At 38.0% G+C, this 20409-nt stretch overlaps 3 protein-coding genes across 4 annotated transcripts; all 3 read right to left on the bottom strand.

The window, feature by feature from the left end:
• Window positions 1-106: 106 nt before the first annotated feature.
• LOC141340379 (H-2 class II histocompatibility antigen, E-S beta chain-like) lies at window positions 107-2893 on the bottom strand. Its single transcript, XM_073845327.1, has 6 exons — window positions 2815-2893; window positions 2262-2537; window positions 1873-2154; window positions 1640-1762; window positions 1506-1533; window positions 107-1380 (listed from the first exon to the last, which is right to left on the bottom strand). Exons 1-4 carry the CDS (start codon window positions 2876-2878, stop codon window positions 1644-1646), a joined length of 741 nt encoding a protein of 246 aa, XP_073701428.1. The 5' UTR covers window positions 2879-2893; the 3' UTR covers window positions 107-1380; window positions 1506-1533; window positions 1640-1643.
• LOC141340381 (H-2 class II histocompatibility antigen, E-S beta chain-like) lies at window positions 107-18356 on the bottom strand. 2 transcript variants are annotated; one of them, XM_073845328.1, is made up of 6 exons: window positions 18277-18356; window positions 16539-16814; window positions 16104-16385; window positions 15871-15993; window positions 15737-15764; window positions 107-1380 (listed from the first exon to the last, which is right to left on the bottom strand). In XM_073845328.1, the coding sequence occupies exons 1-4, from the start codon at window positions 18338-18340 to the stop codon at window positions 15875-15877; spliced, it is 741 nt and encodes a 246-aa protein (XP_073701429.1). In that variant the 5' UTR covers window positions 18341-18356; the 3' UTR covers window positions 107-1380; window positions 15737-15764; window positions 15871-15874. The 2 variants fall into 2 exon arrangements, with proteins under 2 accessions (XP_073701429.1, XP_073701430.1); XM_073845329.1 differs by lacking the exon at window positions 107-1380 and adding an exon at window positions 14483-15615.
• Window positions 6211-8515, bottom strand: LOC141340378 (H-2 class II histocompatibility antigen, A-U alpha chain-like). The gene is made up of 4 exons (XM_073845326.1): window positions 8458-8515; window positions 7296-7541; window positions 6791-7075; window positions 6211-6711 (listed from the first exon to the last, which is right to left on the bottom strand). The coding sequence occupies exons 1-4, from the start codon at window positions 8513-8515 to the stop codon at window positions 6509-6511; spliced, it is 792 nt and encodes a 263-aa protein (XP_073701427.1). The 3' UTR covers window positions 6211-6508.
• Window positions 18357-20409: the final 2053 nt, after the last annotated feature.

Here is a 20409-nt window from a genome sequence, read left to right as displayed (position 1 = left end):
TGTGAATTCAGATTTTATACGGAATTTCAACAGAATTGTTGTTCGGCATCTGTTCCTGGAATGAGCCGTATAACATCAACTCTGCAATGGATATTACTATCCAGAATATAGTGAAAACACCATTTATTATCACAGTAACAAGATCGGCATTTTAAGGCATTAACTTGTAAGCACAAAACACAAGATACTAAAATAAAACATATTAAAGAAAAAGACAGAAGTGTGTCGATCTCCTCATGGTTTTAGAAGAGCAGCTGGTGTGTCAGTGTCAAAATGCGCTGGCAAGAAGGCAAGAAGAAGCATGAGTGATATTTGATGGAGTCCTGAGTATTTAAACTGTGCACTTGGACACATCCCAAATGGCGTCTTGGCCAATTAAAACACTGTCTGAGCTCGGGGTGTTGCTAAAATCAACGTGATATCTTCTGGTCTAAATGTCCCGCTCTTGCAAAGTACAATTCAGACATGATTTCTATAACAAGATTCTAATACATTTGACAAAGATTTAAATTATAGAAACATTTCAAGAAGTTATGCATTGAAGTCCTTTTGCCATCATTTATGAGCATATATGTGACCCTGGAGCACAAAACCAGTCTTAAGTAGCACGGGTATATTTGTTGCAATAGCCAGCAATACATTGTATGGGTCAAAATTAACAATTTTTCTTTTATGCCAAAAATCATTAGCATTTTAAGTGCAGATCATGTTCCATGAAGATATTTTGTACATTTTCTACCATAAATATATAAAAACTTGATGTTTGATTAGTAATATGCATTGCTAAGAACTTCATTTGGACAACTTTTAAGGCGATTTTCTCAATATTTAGATTTTTTTGCACCCTCAGATTCTAGGTTTTCAAATAGTTGTATCTCAGACAAACATTGTCCAATCCTAACAAACCATACATCAATGGAAAGCTTATTTACTCAGCTACATGACGTGAGAATCTCAATTTCTTACACTTATGACTGGTTTTGTGGTCCTGGGTCACATATACATGAAAAGGCAGTTATCTTTGTCATATTGGGAATGATAGTATGTTCTCTGATCCAGAAGGTCAGAAGGTTATGGAAGGAATCTCAGTCTCTGTCCTGGGTGAGGCGAAGGCAGGAAGTCTTCAGCTCATGATTTCTATCATGGATTTTCATGTGGTGATCATGCTGTGCATCTCTCGAACCATTGATCTTGGTTATTTGCCCCAAATTTGACAATCTCCATCCTTGGGATTGATGACAAATTTATGAAGGGGCCTGGCCATGCTGGGCCCTTTTGTGGAATCTGGGTCTGTAGAAATGTAGTGACACTTCTAATCAAATTGTCTGAATTGTCTGTGTGTTTCTCCATAATGAAGCCTCTTTCAGTCAGGATGAGGACCTGCAATTCAGAGTGTGATTATTATTCTTGTTAATGAGGTTGATTATTCAGTAATTCATCAATGTTAAGATCAGTCAAAAATGCTGAGTAAAATGTACCGTTATCAGAATGGAATGTAAACTTACCATCATTAATGCAGTACTGTGACGTCATCTATTAAAATAAAAAGAGTAATTAATTTATAACACACCACATTTATAGCGTATTGTTCTGTAACTGGAATAGATGTATGTCAATGGTTGGCTCTCATGTCTCAGACCTGTTTATGTTGACTTGTAGTAAATGAGTCCAGCAGCTGCTGTGATGATTCCCAGCATCAGTCCAGCGACTCCAACAGTGAATAACAGCGGCGTATTCCACTCAAACTCAGGCAGAGGAGGATCTGTGAGGAACACACATCACTTTATCATCACAGTGTTTACTCAGTGTTTTTGTTCAGCAGATTGAGATTGTGTTTCCTATTATTGGCTGCTGTATTGGCATGTCTCTTACTCCAGTCATAGATCATGGGTTTCTGGAAGCCGGCGTGATCCACCATACAGGAGATATTCTCTCCAGCTTTGGGAATGTATTCCAGCTCAGTGTGAATCTGGTAGTACCAGTCTCCATTGGGCATCTTCTCAGTGGAGGTCACGTCAGATGTCACTACTTTACCATTCCTCAGCCAGGACACTGTGATTTTCTCAGGGTAGAAGTCATACGCACTGCACATCAGCAGCGATGGATGTCTGCTGTCACCCTTCTTCACTAAACTCAGCTTCACCTTTGGGGCCACTGAACCAGGAAAGAAACACATTTTTAAAAAACGTCTTAGACAATTATTTCCCTTTCAAAGTAAGAAAAATGTTTAAAACAATAGTTCTGTTTCTGGAGTCAGATACCTGCTTTGTCATGGATAGCGGCTTTGTTAAGTTCAGCATTATGTCTGCAGAATGTATCAACTTCAGCCTTTAATTGCTGTAGGTATGCTTGATCTTTGTTCCAGTTCTCTGCAGTTGTCACTCCAAACTCAGTAAACCCCACAAACTTCCCCACAGTGCTGTTGAACTGTACATACAGATATTTATTGAAGTAATAGTCAACCAAGAACACCATGTCACTGAAATCACGGGAGCTGTAGATGCATTGTGACCAGCGGTTGTTGTAATATCCATTAGCTGAAAAACAATAAAACAAAACAAGCATTTGAACACATCAGACATTAAACGGTTCTAATGGGATTTCATTTCTAAAACATCATGTCATGTTAATGTTATTAAAATATCTTTACTATATTGGAGGGTCCACTAGCAGAGAACCATCATAAATGGCAGCGTGTAAGAAAATGTTGCTGTTAAATATCACCAACACTGAAATACCAAAAACACCAAAATATCCACTACTATTATAATGCTAATTTATTCACTAGCTCTTAGTGTAGGGCATTTCTCTCACCTGCGCTGGTGAAAGCAGACAGCATGAGAATGTGATGTAAACTCCAGAGCTTTGGCAGGGACATGTTCACTCGATCTGACTGACAATAATGAGAGCAGAAGATACTCAGTTGTTTTAGACCTTCACTTAAACACAGACAGTCCAATCAGACACTGTTTGCATATGTGTCATATGTTGCTGAGCCATATCCTGCTTTCATTTTCAAATCATGCATGAAAAAATATAAACACTGGTTAGATCAAACTGATTGAACACCATCACGTACTAAAAAAAAAATCTAAAAGCTTCCAACAACGTCTCCAATTCTGGAGGATGCAAACACTTTTACTTTATTTTTAAATCCATAGTAACACTTCATAATAACTATTACTACTAAATCATTAAAATGGTCCAGGGTCATATAGTTGTCTGAAAACCGCTCTGGTAACTTGTTCCTGTAACTGAGTTTCTGTTACTACCCAGCCCGCATTTCACTTCCCTTTTAGACACAAACTCATGAACTTCTCTAAATACTTCCTCTCAGGTGAATCCCAGCTGCCATTTTAAAGAGTGAACAAGGGACATTTGTATGGACAGACCCTCGACTCCTTGATTTTGACAGAAAGGGTCGGTTTCATAAGCACACTGCAGGCTGCTCCATAGACCACAATGCAACATGATTATGATGTCGCCGCAGATTGTGTTTAATTCACTCCCACCTCAAGCAAATACATGAATTATTGTCTTAAATATTTAAAACAGCCCAAATATACCTATTAGGGATGGTAATATTCACAGATTCGCATCACTGGATTGGCATAAAAGTTAACAATGCAATGCATCAGATACAAGTTGGCATTTGTATCACCATGCATATGTTAGAGAAGCAGATGGACAACAGGGTGAGTAACGGTAATGTGGTTTATTTGAACAGCAGAGTGTGATACGTGGGTCTGGATGAAGATATGGGTAAGTAATAGAGTTCAGAGATGAATAGTCCGTGAATGAAATCCGTGGGTGAATAATGAAGCTTTTCCTTGCAGGAACGACGGGAGGAGATTTCCAGAATGCCACACTCTATGTGGCGGAGGACTTATGGCACACACACACACACACACACACACCGTTGTCAGGACTGACAGGCTTACGGCACGCACACCGCTGAAGACTGGATCTGGACAGAGTTGGAAACAAGACGGGATAAAGGTAAGTAGCAACAGGTAAGGTCCAGATAGTAGCATTCGCTGAGAGAAGCACTATGAGTCCGCTTCGTATAAACGAGCCCAGACAATGAGTGGCGTGTGGTGTGTTTATGTAGCAGCGTGGTTGATTAGGTGCAGGTGAGACTGGTTAGTTTTCAGGTGATTGTGATCGCTGAGTGATTGTGGTGGAAGAACCTGGCCAATCCGTGACAGCCTACTTTTTTTATGCTATAATTGTATTATTTAGAGAGTGACCAATGACTTGCACACGATACTTTAAATGTCGATTTCTCCTCTCTAAAGAATTTCTAAAGCATGTTCTCTCATCAGCACAGCTGCTACGTGAATATGACATATCTGAACACTACAGCGACTGAGGCCTGTCCTGAGAGTCACAGAATATAGATTAACATGGCAGAGTAGAGCTGCATCTTCCACTAAATAATTACAAATTCAATGTTAGGAAACACCTTCGGTTTTATAAGAGAGATGGAAGTTTTAATAAACCTCAAGCAATTTGTAAAATATGCCATGCTGTAACAAATGAACATGAAGCAGGCGAATCCTTATGCAGGCTTTTATTAACGATAGGCAAAGACATTGTCAAAAACAGGCAGGAGGTCGATCAACAGCAAACAGAAACAACGAGGGCAAAACAAAGAGTAATCCAGACAGGCAAGGGTCAATAACAGCAGTGAATATAATCCAGGGGGTTAGGCAAAAGGGTAATCCAAAAAGACAGGCAGGAGATCAGAACCAGACAGGGAATACAAGAACACAGAAAAAAAATAGAATAAACGGGAAACGCTTTGACTAGCTGCTGTCTCAGTTTCAGTGTTGGCGTAGTTACTGCACTTTGCCTTTGGAGGGCAGTATGCATCTAGATGTGTATCGCATCGGCCTCAGTTGTGGAGATGCACATCCCTATATACATGATGCTGCATCAAACTAATTCATAGGGGGAAAATGTTAATAAGTAATAAAAGTCTATATTGGATGCCAGCTGATCAAGAACCTAGGACATTCACCTTTTCAGCGAATTGCAATGGTTCAACTAGTAGTGGACACTTTTGCAACGTAATCAGTGACATACATCTGAGTCAAGGAGATGGAGGGAAGGGTTATTGAGGGAAATGCATATAAAAATAAACCCAGTGCAAAAGTAACAAGATCATTATAAAGGTGTTTAAATGACAAAATACATTCCCGTGCATGTATTTGAGAATCTGAATGTCAGATAGTTCATGATTTAGCTTAAAAGTTGAGGAAAATAAAATAAAAGTGATGCATCACCTACTGTATACCAGGGGTGTCTAAACTCGGTCCTGGAGGGCTGCTGTCCAGCAGAGTTCAGCTCTAACCCCAATTAAACACACCTGAAGCAGCTAATCAAGCTCTTACTAGACACACTAGGAACTTCTAGGCAGGTGAGTTGGAGTTACATTCTAAAATAATGTGCTTAAAATTACTGACATTTAAAAAAAAATTGTAAATGTAAAAAATCTTTTACTGTTTGACAGCACTTTAATTAAATTAAACATTATTTAATATTAACTAATGAACTTACTGAACATTTACAAGCACATTGCTTACTCGTGTAGCTGTTTGAATATATATTGACTAATGATCTGTTACACATAATTTGTTTGTTAATGAATTATTAACGAAAGTTATATCAATCAAACTTTAATTACAGACTCAAGGTCCAAATTTAAAAGACAACAGAACACACAACCCATGACATCTTTTACATCCATCTGGCAGTGTACCATGTGTAAAATTCAGGGGCACATCTGCAGCTGGGAGAGGGTGGACTGTGACCAAAAGTGCCATCCTTGCTATCGAATGAAAATGTGCTGAACCTCCATCAGACCTCAACCACCATCCCCCCGTCAAAGCTTCTTTATCATAACCTTTTTATTCATTTCTACACAAGATGCAGTCTTTTAACATGTCTATTTTACAAGAAACTTAAATGACAAATCACTGCTGAAAGTGACCCTTCTGTATGTCCATGGCTCCTCAGTCCCTCCATGCTTTTTTTAGCAGCTTTTTCCAGAGAAAGTTGAATATCCAAAGCAATACACTGCCATAGACATTTAAAACAATTTTTTGCAATGTATGTCACAAAACTTCAAAATTGGTAATTTTTCCCCCACTTTATAATAGTCAGTTTCATGATTTCTCAAACATGTTTAATTTTTATTGGCATAATTTTTATCACAAAAAATGTACATTTTTGTCCATGACAAAATCCACTACATTTAGTATGAAGGTATCAAAAGTGTCTTATTTTAATTATTAAGTAACTAAACATGAAGATGATTATTTTTTTAGATGAACTGTTTATTATTTTATTTTTGATGAACTGCAAATGTCATGTATAGATATAAGCTTGATAAGTGCTACATAGCAAGCAATTCCAAGTTGGTTAAACCAGATTTTACATTGCTGGTGTTTTTGGTAGACAAAATAAATGTAAAACCACACACAGATGTACTTTATAATTGTCTTCAGAATCTTGGAGAAGCTGTCTTTGATTGGGTCCACTGCATTAAATGTTTGATGTTTTTGGCGATGTCTGGTCTGTCAGTTGTAGTTGCTTTAATGAGGAAGAAGAGTCCAGTAGTGACTCCCAGCAGCCCCAGAGTCAATCCCACTCCACAGAAGACCGCCGGACCCACACTGGGCAGAACAACAGACGCCTCCGGGACACCTGGAGATTAGAGTAAGGTGTAGAGTGTTAGAACAGCTCATAGAACAAACATCTAATTCTCATTGAACATGTGTCTTACTCCATATTTTAGTCTGTGGTTGGCCCTGGAGGGCTCTGTGGTTGACTGTGCAGCTGTAAACGTCTCCATCTTCAGGAGTGATCTTCAGAGAGGAGAACACATGGAAGGATCCATCGCTCCTCGGTCGGTACTGACTCAGACTCACTCCTTCTGTCTCAATCACATTGTTCTTAGCCCATGAGACATTGACAGCTGGAGGAAAGAAGCCAGTTATGTGACAGATGAGGGTGTTTTCAACAGTCAGCTGAACATCGTTTCTTGGATAGATGAACGTCTCTGGGGGTTCTGTGAACACAGATAAATGTGTTGAACTCTGCAGTAGTAAAGCTGACCACATTCAAATAAAATGCATGCATAGGAAAACTAACAAACTCATGCTTAACCCAAATATTCATAACACTGAATGTATAATGTAGCTTGTTTAATGTCTGCTTCCAAACAGATTGATGTAACTCATGCAAAACTGTACTTAAGAAAATATTATCAGTGCAATTTCATGTCATACCCATTTCCTCTGGTGGGCTCTTGTAAGCTTTAATGAGTACGGCCAGGTTTTGTTTGCATATTTCTATTTCTTCAACACTTATTTCGTAAAATCCCGGAAAGCATATAGGATCTGCGAAATCAGGTAATGTAACTACTCCCTGCTTTTGATCAAAGTCAGTGTGATATGCCTCCTCTCCATCGGATCCAGTCATATATTCTTTTTCTGTTTCAGAACATCCACTAATTAAGAAATCATTGTGCTCTACTGAAATGGAAGAAACATCAAAGATAAATTAGAAATACAGAGTCGCAGACGAACAAACTGCATATCAGAACTAATGTTATTATTATTATTTTTTAAGATTCCCAGTAATTTGTAAATGTGAAGATGTTCTAAATGACCACTTAGAATCCAGCATCGGTAGTTAACTAGTCTTCAGCCTTTTTACTGATCAAACTTAACATGGTGATCAAAGTAAATCTACAACAGTGTGGACAATCAGCAATGCTGTCAGTGCAATATGGGTAATATATGTAACAGTGTAATATAAAAGAAATACAGTTGTGCTACTTAATACTTTTGTGGAACCTGTAGTATTTTTTTCAGGATTCTTTGATGAATAACAAATTGAAAAGAAGAGCATTTAGAAATCTTTTATTAATCATATACACTGCCATTCAAAAGTTTGGAGTTTTTTTTTGTTCTGTTTTGAAATGAATGAATACCTTGTTAATGAGCAAGAATGCATTGGATTAACAAAAAGTGACAGAAATATTTTCTAACAATGTAAGTCTTTTCTATTTTGAATAAATGCTTTCTAACATTTATCAAAAATCCCGACAATGCCATCACATGTTCCATGAAAATATTATATTTATAATAAATCAGCATTTTAAAATGATTTCTGAACATGAGACTAGAGAAATAAATAATAAAATTCAGCTTTGATCACAGAAATTACATTTTAAAATATATTCAAATATACTGTATGTTTAATCAAATAAATGCAGCCTTAATGGGCATAAAGGACTTAAAATCGTACTGATAGCAAACTTTTGAACAGTAGTGTATATGGCTAGCTTATGGAATTAGTGTACTTCATGAAATCATACGTCCTTGTACAGGATTTTCATATTACAAACTGTGTGTGATTATTTTAATATATAAAGTATGAACTTACATTGAGCATCAGTTGTAAGACAAACAGTGAGGGTAAGAATGGCTAGATATAGCTCCATGTTTGTTGAAGACAGAGAAACAAAATTTAGTCGATGTGAACGAGAGCAGGCAAAAGTACCTCGCTGTGGGATTAGTTTCAGCTTCACATCCTCCACTCAGAATTTAACCCTTACTGTGACAATTTATGTATCTAGAAACTTTTCCTGTTTCAGCTGTCCCACTTCTGTATAAGCGGCCTTAACAACTTTATACTTCCATGACACATTAAGCACTTCATACAGTGTACTTGGGTTGAACCTTCATGTTCTTACATTGTACTTTTGAAACATTTGTCTTTAGCCTACACTGTTAATTATTTGACTGTAAATTTACAATAAATTGCAGGTTACCAGTTGCATGACTTTCACAGTGAGTTACTGTATCATTTTTACAGTAAATTATTGTGAAATGACAGCTGTAACGAGAATACTTTTACTGCGCAGAAACAAAACAAAACAAAATAGAATAGACTATATTCAACAATTTTTTTCCTTTCTGTGCCAGTATCCGATGCTGGTCACGTGATGTGTTCTCGATCATGCATGTGATTGCATTGCGCACAAAAAGTATTCTCGTCGCATCATAACATTGAGGTTGAACACTGTAGTCACATGGACTATTTTAACGATGGTTTTACTAGCTTTCTCGGACTTGAAAATGGTTATAACATTGCAGTCTATAGGTGGGATCAGAAAGCTCTCGGATTTCTTAAAATATTCTTAATTTGTGTAGAACAAAATTCTTGTGTTTGGAACATCATGAGGGGGTGTAATTAATGACAGATTTTTCAATTTTGGGTAAACTTCTTACTGCATAACTACATCTAGCTTAAAGGAACATGCCGACTTTTTGGGACTTTATCTTATTCACCGTATCCCCCAGAGATCTAACTACGGTGAATAAGATAAAGTCCCAAAAAGTCAGAGTGTTCCTTTAACACAGATACACTGTTTTGTTAGTCCGTTCTGAAGTTGGAACACAGCTTACATTAGATTGACATCCATTCGAAGTCGATGAGCTTTCTGATCAGAGTGCAGACTTGCTGGTTCATGTGACCTCTCTGCCTCTTAGATTTTGTGCCGTCTCTGGGTTGATGCCCAAGAAGCACCTATGAACAAAAAGAAAGAGAAGAAAGCTGTTAGTTTAATTCAAGTGGGATGAAAAAGGTGTCAGTTCCCAGTCACCACCTTCAGTGGGTCACTGCTGTTGCAGTACAGAGTCAAACTAAAGTTAGCTCAGTTTTAACAAGGTGACATTACTGTAATTCAGAAAAAATGATAATAAAAATTCATGGAACTGAACTGAATAACATTTCCATCACACAGTCAAGAATAGACCTTCAACAAAGAAGAGGTGTGTAATTTACCCAGGCAAAGCATTCGCACGCAACAATTTACATAATTTATGTTTCCTTCTGGAGCATCAGTGAGTGTTTGAACCTTCTGTAATAGTTGCATATGAGTCCCTCAGTTGTCCTCAGTGTCAAAAGATGCATCTCAAAATCATACAGTCATTGTTGGATAATATCTTATTCAGGTCAGTACTAATAAATTAACAATAACATGCAGAATCTGGAAAATGTTAATTATTTTACCAAAATAAGAGGGATCATACAAAATGCAAGATGTATGTAAACTTTTGACTTCAACTGTATTATAAGAAAGTATCAGAGTCTGTTATGGGGTTAAGTCAGAAATGTTTTAACATCATATCAAATCTTTAATAGACAGCTTTAAAGGTGCACTGTGTAATATTTAAGATGGTCTTCAGCAGAACACAAATTATTATTTTTAATATTTAAATTATTTTAAACTGGTGCAGTCTGTCAGTCATATAATGGCAGTGGATGGGCACCAGACCTTTGAAAGTAAACAAAAACATGCACAGACAAATCCAAATTACACCCTGCGGCTCGTGACGATACATTGATGTCCTAAGACACGAAACGACCGGTTTTTATGAGAAACTGAACAGTATTTATATAATTTTTTACCTTTGATACACAGCAATGTCCATCTGTCCTGAGCATGAGCTCATCATCCGGCTCATCTCACCCCTGATTTAGAATCACACTGATACAAGATGAAACTGATCAATTCAGATGGTCTTAAAAAATTAGCCCAGTTAAACAAGTAATATAATAACAGTCACCAGCCTGTTATAGACCTGTGAAAGGTTAGGTGTTGTTCTCTTCGTTACCAAAAGGGGGACTAGAGTGCAATATTGGCTCTATAAGTTATGCCAGGGTAGAGAAGAAGAAAAAAAAAAAACAATGGCTGGAACATGGCCTTAACAATGTGGTCAAACTTGGTTTTCGGCAAACTTGTGTTTGGGCTCAACTAAAAGAAAAAAGATTTTGTAGCCACGGGTCAAACTTCGGAGTCCTTGTTGAGAAACGTATGTTTTGTGCTCAACTCCAAAAGGACTTTTTAGTGTCTGGAGAAATCTGGTGCCTTATATGTAGACTGTGGAGGGAGTTTGTAATTCCCGTTTGTCCACAAAGATCTACATTTTTGCCTTGTATCCGTCATTCTTGGAAAGGTTTTCCAGTTGCTTGCAACTTTAATATCATGAATATTCATTAAGATGGACAACTAGGTTCAACTATGGGACACATGGATGGGACACCAGATAAGCTTCTAATCACTTTCTCACGTCTCATTCCTCATCAATGGACAATTTGCTTTGGATTCTAACCTAGGTTTTGTGTGTATGTTGGTTTTGATTTACTGTATGTATTTCTAGGAAAAGCTGATGTGATTTAAGATGTGTGGTTAAGATTCTTTTTCTAAATATAAATTATCTGTTTTGCATTCAATAAGTAACTCTGATTTCTGTCTTGTTGAATTAACCATTTTAGTGTAATTGGTTACCTTTTTATAAGTGTATAGTAGTTTATTTAGTTTGGTTAAACTGGAGACTGTTATAATATACATACTCATTAATGCATCAAAAAAAAATTTGTTTCTTTCTTTTGTTTCCCCAGGGCTTGCATTTTTGGACTTGCCACCTAAGAAAGAGCAACATAGAATAAAATCAGAATTAACTCCACTCCTACCTAACTACTCAACCATTTGCATTAAATACTTTCTACACAATTACTACTACTATTACTAAATAATCATGATAATAATGCTTTCCTTATAATTCCTTCCAAGGACCTAAGGACATTTTATAAGGCAAGATATCAAGACATCACCGATAATACAGAAATGACAAATAACATAATGGCAAATAATTACCAATAAACAAAGGGGAAAATAGTTATTTATTTAATAGTTATTAGTTGTGTCTCTAAGCTTGGTGCACACTGTGTGATTTTGGCCAAGATTTGGCTGTCTCAAACTAATTTAGAAAATCCTAAACAATATCTGAAATCTTAATTAATGATTATTATGATCAAACAAACCAGCAGAAGGAGTTTTTAAACTGAATGTGGTAGGCAACGGGAAGTCAGTGTAGTTGGCACAGAATGCAAGTTATATGATACTATATTTTTGGTAATATGTCAGAGTTGAAGCAGAAAAATTTTGTAATGCCAGTTCCTGTGGATTCTGCTACTTCGCTTCAAGCCATTTACCTAGCTTGCACATAGTACTGAGGGAATCAGATCACAACAGCTTCAGTCATATTTGTTTAAAAGTTTGATTTCTTTAGCAGAAAATTAAGATCAGCTTACTCAAAACAGTAAGCTCAGAAATAATAGCAGAGTGGCTTATACAGTGCCTTCATTATTGACGATGTGCAATACTCCTAAGATTAGGGTTAAATGACACAAATTAACATACAGAGCCACTTACTTATTAAACAAGTTGTCTTATTCACATTATGCCCTTTAGTAGGAAGAGCAAACTGTTAATATGACAACCACTAACTAATTAAAAGTCAATATGTTGGTTGACTTAGGTTGAACAATGCAACAGCATGTCTACATTATATGCCATAGGAACGTGGCAATTATCTCTTAGCTGTGAACCTAAAGATGGTCATCTCCAAAACCAGACTCATGATAACTATAAAGGGAATCTAGTAGGAGGATCTGTCTTAAGAGTGGCTTCAGGACCTATAGGGATACATAAGCAATGGTTGTGGCTAGGGAGTACAGAAAGTGTTAGGAAAATACATTTAATGTTTGCATTACCTTTGCCTCGTGACACTGGGCTAAAAACAACCCTCTCTAAAACCAGCATAAAAGAACAATCCCTCCAAACCACAAAGTTGTTAAAGCGGTATAAAATGTGATGTGATAAGCATCAATTGTTCTTATGAGCTAAACCATGACCCCCTACTTACTACTTACATCAGACTACATTTCCCTTCTCAAACCTAAAGTCCAAAAATCTAATCTTGTGAGGCATGTTGTTCCCTCCTTCACAATAACCTCATCAGCCAGCCGCCCCGTGTCCAGGATGTATCTAAGCTGCAAAAGACAAAAGGAGGAAAGGGCTCACTTATTTAAGTGCCACGAAGCGGCTTGACCATCTGCGTTACTTACTGGTCACTTGGCCATCATTTGAGACACCAGTGGAGGTTTCTGAAATCTCTGATATAGCTTTAATTGGATGAACACAAAGTATTGGTACATTACAACATCTGTACAAGCAATATTTCTTACCAATTCTAATGTGGTATGACTGTAATACAAACATTACCAAGAACAGCCTGGTGGTTGATATTCATCACAACTTCTGTTCCAAAGGCCTTTCTGAAGGCCTCTAGTCTTCTGACTGTTGTAATGGTGTATGATATTTCTCATGAGGAAGACATGGGTTGATGGCAGGGTCATATTTAGAAAGTAGTTATTTTTCTTTAATTTGCTAAAGAACCGCTCTGCAACCTGGCTATTCACTTTACCAGCAAGCTGCGGTATAAGACCAATCTTGCGGAGAACATCACGTTTGTCCTTTGAGTTGTCCTCGTGAAATTTGTCACTGAGGACATAGTGCTCTGCTAAACCTGTAATTGGATGGCCATGGCTGTCTGGGACTTCAAGAAGGAGATCTTAAGCTTTCCCTCCTTTGCCATCTTTATGTTGTCGTCTGCTGGGTCAGCTAGACGCCTTTTGTGTGGCGTGAAGGTTAACGTCCCCGGATAACGAAGATTGGTGTGTGAGGCCAGTCCACGTGCAAAATCATAGATTACTACAGGGATGGTCTTGTTGTTCATGATGTACTGAATCATAGATTCAAGCTCTTTTGTTGGGGGGTACAGTAGGCCTTCTTCGTCTACAGTTTCATGTACTGGACTGGTACGTTCTGTGCTTTGGACTGTCCGAAAAAGCTGATGCTCAGTCTGGAAAAGGTGCCATTTTGCTATGTATTTATGGAGGCAGGATCTTCTTGATCTGGCACAAGGGCAATGCCAGGTGTTGTGCTTTACATCATATGTGACCATTATTCTTCTAAGTTGGACATAATACGAAGCATGTGGCTCATAGACTGAAACACACCTCTGTATTTGTAACTATTTGTAAGACTCAGTGACGGAGTGGTAATCCGCACAACAGGGACTTTTCCCGGTCGGCCGGCCGAAGGATTAACACAGCGGATCACAAATTGAGCGGGCGCGAGGCGAATGCTACCGGCCTGAGCTTATTAGAATCATTGACGTTACTAAATTTTCTGCGAATAGCGGCCAAATACTCCCACATACTCTCCCCTAAACGTCCAACCAATATTTATATTAGTTGCATGTGTTTGAAATTTCCATCTAATCACAAAGCTCTTTCTAGAATGCTCTTAGTTCTATAGTTCCTAACAGGCCCGGCTCCATGGCAACCCTATCAGAAGCTTGGCCCACCCGACCCGAGCCCCACACTACATAGCCAATCACAAAAATAAAAATAAGTGCGAAAATCATATACAATATTAGAATGCGGGTGCGCAGATAAGAAAAAAATATGGATATAATATATCCATTTATTTTTCTTATCGGCGCACCCGCATTCTAATATTGTATATAATTTTCGCACTTTCAATATGCAGGGTATAGAAATCACTTTTAAATGAGTGCTGGCGCTGTTTACTTTTACTTTCGATTTTGCGATAACGCGCACTCTGTGTAAAGGGAGCAGCGCATCTTATAATAGATATTTGTCAATGAGTACAAGATTGCAGCAAATCCTCCAGTCTATTTTTGTCATCTCTCTTTACTTTCGAGCCGTGATCAGTCAAATTAAAGGTCATTGTACATTGAGTCCGATTTTCGTATGCGTTTTTTTAAATTTTCTTATATTCGCCATCCTTATCAAAATGCTTATTATGGATGCAAAATATAACCCCTAATTTTTTTTTTTACGTGCAAAAATCTCGGACGAAAATTTCGTAGCCTACTCATGTGTGCAATGACATTAACTCCAGCAGCTCGTGTTGGATGCAGGTTTGCCAAGACCGCGTTTTTCCCCACAGAATTGGTCTACTTTTAAACTGTTGCCATGGGTTGATTTTCCCCAGTTATTTAAAGGTTTTAAATATTGCAGAAATTAAATTTCAATAAAATGCCTGTATTTAAATATTTTGCGTTCTACCTATGATAAAACAGTGCTGGATATTAGGTTTTGTGAAGGCTACTGGTAGGAAGCCTTTGAGCTGTGCTTATGATCAATGTGCACAACTGTAAAATGTGTATTTTAGATATGGAAATGAAGTATATAAGTTTTGATATTTAGAATATGGTCAGTGCGCTATTTTAAGTTGTTCTTGACTGGCAATTGGGCTAAGTTATGTCAAATAAACCTGGTAGAGGGTCGGTGCGGTCAGAATTTTCCCGGTGGATTTTAGTGCCCCACTCCGCCCCTGGCCACGGGCCTTTGTTTGGGGACCCCTGGTGTAGATGATTGATGGAGGATACTGGCGTAGTGCAAAGTGCATTTATAAGAAGACATAATCCGAGAGAAAGAGGACAAACGGGAGAAAGAAGAGTGTATGTGTGTAATTCCTTCAGTCATTCCCATCATTACTAATACTGCCTAAAGACACTGAAATATCAGTCAGAAACACATCAGATATCATGCTGTGCTTCCATTTTCATCCCGATGGTTTATTTTGAAACACACTGTGTGTTAGTTGCGTCATGAAGAGTGTTTCCCCATGGTGAAGCCTCTTTCGGTCAGGATGAGGACCTGCAATTCAGTGATTATTAATCATGTTAATGAGGTTGATTATTCAGTAATTCATCTTAATGTTTGATCACACAGAAATGCTGAGTAAAATGTACGGTTATCAGAATGAATGTAAACTTACCATCATTAATGCAGTACTGTGACCTCATCTATTAAAATAAAAAGAGTAATTAATTTATAACACACCACATTTATAGTGTATTGTTCTGTAACTGGAATAGATGTATGTCAATGGTTGGCTCTCATGTCTCAGACCTGTTTATGTTGACTTGTAGTAAATGAGTCCAGCAGCTGCTGTGATGATTCCCAGCATCAGTCCAGCGACTCCAACAGTGAATAACAGCGGCGTATTCCACTCAAACTCAGGCAGAGGAGGATCTGTGAGGAACACACATCACTTTATCATCACAGTGTTTACTCAGTGTTTTTGTTCAGCAGATTGAGATTGTGTTTCCTATTATTGGCTGTTGTATTGGCATGTCTCTTACTCCAGTCATAGATCATGGGTTTCTGGAAGCCGGCGTGATCCACCATACAGGAGATCTTCTCTCCAGCTTTGGGAATGTATTCCAGCTCAGTGTGAATCTGGTAGTACCAGTCTCCATTGGGCATCTTCTCAGTCGAGGTCACGTCAGATGTCACTACTTTACCATTCCTCAGCCAGGACACTGTGATTTTCTCAGGGTAGAAGTCATACGCACTGCACATCAGCAGCGATGGATGTCTGCTGTCACCCTTCCTCACTAAACTCAGCTTCACCTTTGGGGCCACTGAACCAGGAAAGAAACACATTCAAAATTACATCTATTCTGATTACATGCAACACAATTTTAAAAAAATGTCTTAGACAATTATTTTCCTTTACAAATAACAAACATGTTTAAAACAATAGTTCTGTGTGAGACTGGAGTCACATACAGTACCTGCTTTGTCATGGATAGTTGTATCGTATTGTAAAGCATTATGTTTGCAGAATGTATCAACTTCAGCCCTTAAGTACTGTAGGAATGCTTGATCTTTGTTGAAGTTCTCTGCATCTCTCACTCCAACTTTAGTAAACCCTACAAACTTCCCCACAGTGCTGTTGAACTGCAAGTATAGATTTTTATTGAAGTAATAGCCATCCAAGAACACCATGTCACTGAGATCACTGGAGCTGTAGATGCATTGTGACCAGCGGTAGTAATAATATCCATTAGCTGAAAAACAATAAAACAAAAACAAGCACTTGAACACATCAGCCAGTTGTTATTATTGGGATTTCCTTTCTAAAACATCTTGTCATGTTCAGTATTTCCCCTATCATTATATTAGGGGTTGGCCCACCCCCGCCCCCCTTGAAGGTCAAGTTAATTTTATTTTCAGTATAGCGCCAGATGATAATAAAAGACATTTAAGGCTACGTCTACATTAATATGTAAAGCCTCCGTTTTCACAGTCCACACCACAACAAAACGGCGTTTTCAAATTTATCCACTTTGGAGAGCGTTTTCAAAAAGCTCCATTTTCCTTGACAAAAACGCCGTCTCAAACTGCTGAAAAAAACTGCATATGCTGGTTAGGTGTGTTTTGGTGCTGGGATTCTGGTTTTAGCTGGTTTATGCTGGTCTTTTGCTGGTCCTTGACCAGCAACATGACCAGCATAAACCAGCAAAGGACCAGCATAAACCAGCTAAAACCAGCATCCCAGCACCAAAACACACCTAACCAGCATATGCTGGTGTTTTCAGCAGTGTGGACGGAAGGGCAAAACGTTGAGAAAAAGATGTGTTTTCAAATGAAAACTTCTTAGTGTGGACATGGCCTAAGGATACCTTTCCTATAGAACAGGTCTACACCTTGTTCTTATTTAAACAAACTAAATATGTTATTTATCATATTTAGGCATGAGGGCATGTCATTTCTGGTTCTACACGGTTGCGCGTTTACAATTTCTCCTTGGTGAAAACAAGGAAGGATCTGTCCATTTATTAAAAACGGAATCTACTCTATAGCTCGGATTGTCTGGTTTAACATGTAACAGAACTATATTAGTCTTGTATTTACTGTACGTTATTTCTGGCAAATTTACATATAACAATGAATTGATTAAAAAAAAATTGATTTTTTTTCCATGTAGCTATTAATTTGAACAGTAAACCTCAGTTTGTTTGCCAAAAAATAAAAGGGTTTAATTTTCATTTGATTAAAAATAAATAAATGTTTAATGCCTTCAATTGACTATCAGAAAAAATTTAAAACAAGAATTTCGGGGGGGAAAAAAGAAAAAGATTGTATCTATTGTTCCAAATGTTGAAATTGCGAGTTTTCCCTGGAATAAATGTTTTTGTTATTACACAGAAAGTAGGCTAAAATACAAAAAAAACAAAAGTACCGTTGGCTATTGGCTATAACCCCCCCCCCCCCCCCCCAAAAAAAAATGTAAATGTAGGGGAAACACTAATGTTCATATTATTACAATATCTGTACCTTTGCTTTACTATATTGGAGGGTCCACTCACAGAGAACCATTATAACTAATAGTGTTTAAGTAAATGTTGCTGTTAAATGTCACCAACACTGTTAAATACCAAAAACACCAATAAACTACTATTACAACAATAATAATGCTAGTGTTACAATAATGTTTCAGTGTCTCTTAGTGTAGGACATTTCTCTCACCTGCGCTGGTGAAAGCAGACAGCATGAGAATGTGATGGAAACTCCAGAGCTTTGGCAGGGACATGTTCACTCGATCTGACTGTCACTAATGAGAGCAGGAGATGTTTTAGACCTTCACCTCTTCAACACACACAGTCCAATCAGACACTGTGGGTCACATGTTGCTGAGCCACATCCTGCTTTCATTTTCAAATCATGCTTGAAAAAAATGTAAACAATTGTTAGATCAAACTGATTAAAAAATCTGCAATGTTCCAACAATCGCTCCAATTCTGGAGGACACAAACACTTTTCTTATTTTTTTTTAATCCATAGTAACACTTCATAATAACTATTCTTATTAAATCATTTAAATGTCACCAGGAAATGGTCCTGGGACATATAGTTGTCTGAAAACCACTCTGGTAACTAGTTTCTGTAACTGAGTTTCTGTTACTACCCAGCCTGCATTCCACTTCCCTTTTAGAACTTCCCAAAGCACGTCCTCTCAGGTGAATCCCAGCTGCCATTTTGTGAAGTGTATATGGACAGATTTTGAGTCGGCTTCATATGGAAACTTCAGGCCCCTCCACAATGCAACACGATTGTGAAGTCACCACAGATTGTGTTTAATTTAGCCCCACCCTAAACAACTTTGTAATGTATGAATTATTTTCCTAAATATTTAAAACAGCCAAACCATACCTATTTGGCATGGTAAGAATCACAGATATGCATCAATGTAAAAAATCACAATGCATTGTTTTTTAATTATTTGTGTTGATAAAAAAACAGCTTAGTCATATATAGTTATTAGTAGACACGTTATACTTTTATTATTATTTAGATGACCAATATTTGCGACCAATATTTCATATGTACAGTCAAGCCCAAAATTACTCATACTCCTGGCAAATTCTGACTTAAAGTTACTTTTATTCAACCATCAATTTTTTTTTGGCCAGAAATGTCACAGGCTTCTCCCAAAATATATGCAAGATGTACAAGAGGCATCATTGGGGAAAAAATATTTCTCAGCTTTTATTTACATTTGAACAAAAAGTGGCATGTCCAAAATTATTCACACCCTTTGCAAACTGTCACAGTCTATGGGAGAATCCAAAGTTCTATACCATTCCAAATAGTCCAAGCTGTTCTAAAGCATCCTAATGACCCTGATTCATTGGGAACAGCTGTTTTAATCAACTCAACAGCTGAAAAACAGAAGCTCTCTGCTGTTGGTTTGTGGACAGTCATGGCTAAGACAAAAGAGCTCACTGAGGACCTGCAGCTGCGCATTGTGACTGCTCACAAGTCAGGAAAGGGCTATAAGACCATATCTAAATGTTTTGAAGTTCCAGTGGCTACAGTGCAAAGTATTATTAAAACACACAAGAGGTTCTGCACTGTGAGAAATCTCAGAAGACGTGGTTGAAAGCCAAAAGTGACACCTGTGCTGGCCAGGAGGATAGTGAGAGAGGTAAAAAAAAGCATCACCACCAAGACCATCCTGATGAATCTGGGCTCTGCTGGTGGCAACATCTCAAGGCAGACAGTCCAACAGACACTGAACACCACAGGGTTCCACAGACGCAGACCAAGGAGGACACCACTTCTCCAGATAAGGCACAAAAAAGCCCGCTTGGCCTTTGCAAATGCTCATCTGGACAAAGAAGAAGACTTCTGGTCTTCTGTTTTATTGTCAGATGAAACAAAATTTAATTGTTTGGCCACAATGATGTAGCATTCATTTGGCGTAAAAAAGGAGAAGCCTTCAACCCTAAGAACACCATCCCCACTGTCAAGCATGGTGCTAGGAACCTAATGTTTTGGGAGAGTTTTTCAGCCGGTGGACCAGGGGTCCGTTCTTTGTACAAAGCTTACTACATCCAGGATCAAATGACAGATCCAAGATCAAATCATCGCGCTAACTATGAGCTTGCTATACCGGTTCTCCGAACGCACCTGTTGTTTATGATCAGTATAGCTGGATGGAGTAATTTAAGATCACTGGGTGGCTTAAAAGGGGCTATGTATCGATAGTAGAAACATTGATTGGCAACTCTTTGATTGGTCGGCGAAAATGGTCGGCGAAGGAGCGCGCACAGTATTTTTCTGCAGCAGAGCAAGAACTTTTGATTGAGGGATTTCAGG

Source organism: Garra rufa, chromosome 8 (genome assembly GCF_049309525.1).
Source record: "Garra rufa chromosome 8, GarRuf1.0, whole genome shotgun sequence".
Lineage (NCBI taxonomy): Eukaryota > Metazoa > Chordata > Actinopteri > Cypriniformes > Cyprinidae > Garra > Garra rufa.
The sequence above is the reverse complement of the archived record's forward strand: the minus strand, read 5'-3'. Positions and strand labels throughout refer to the sequence as shown.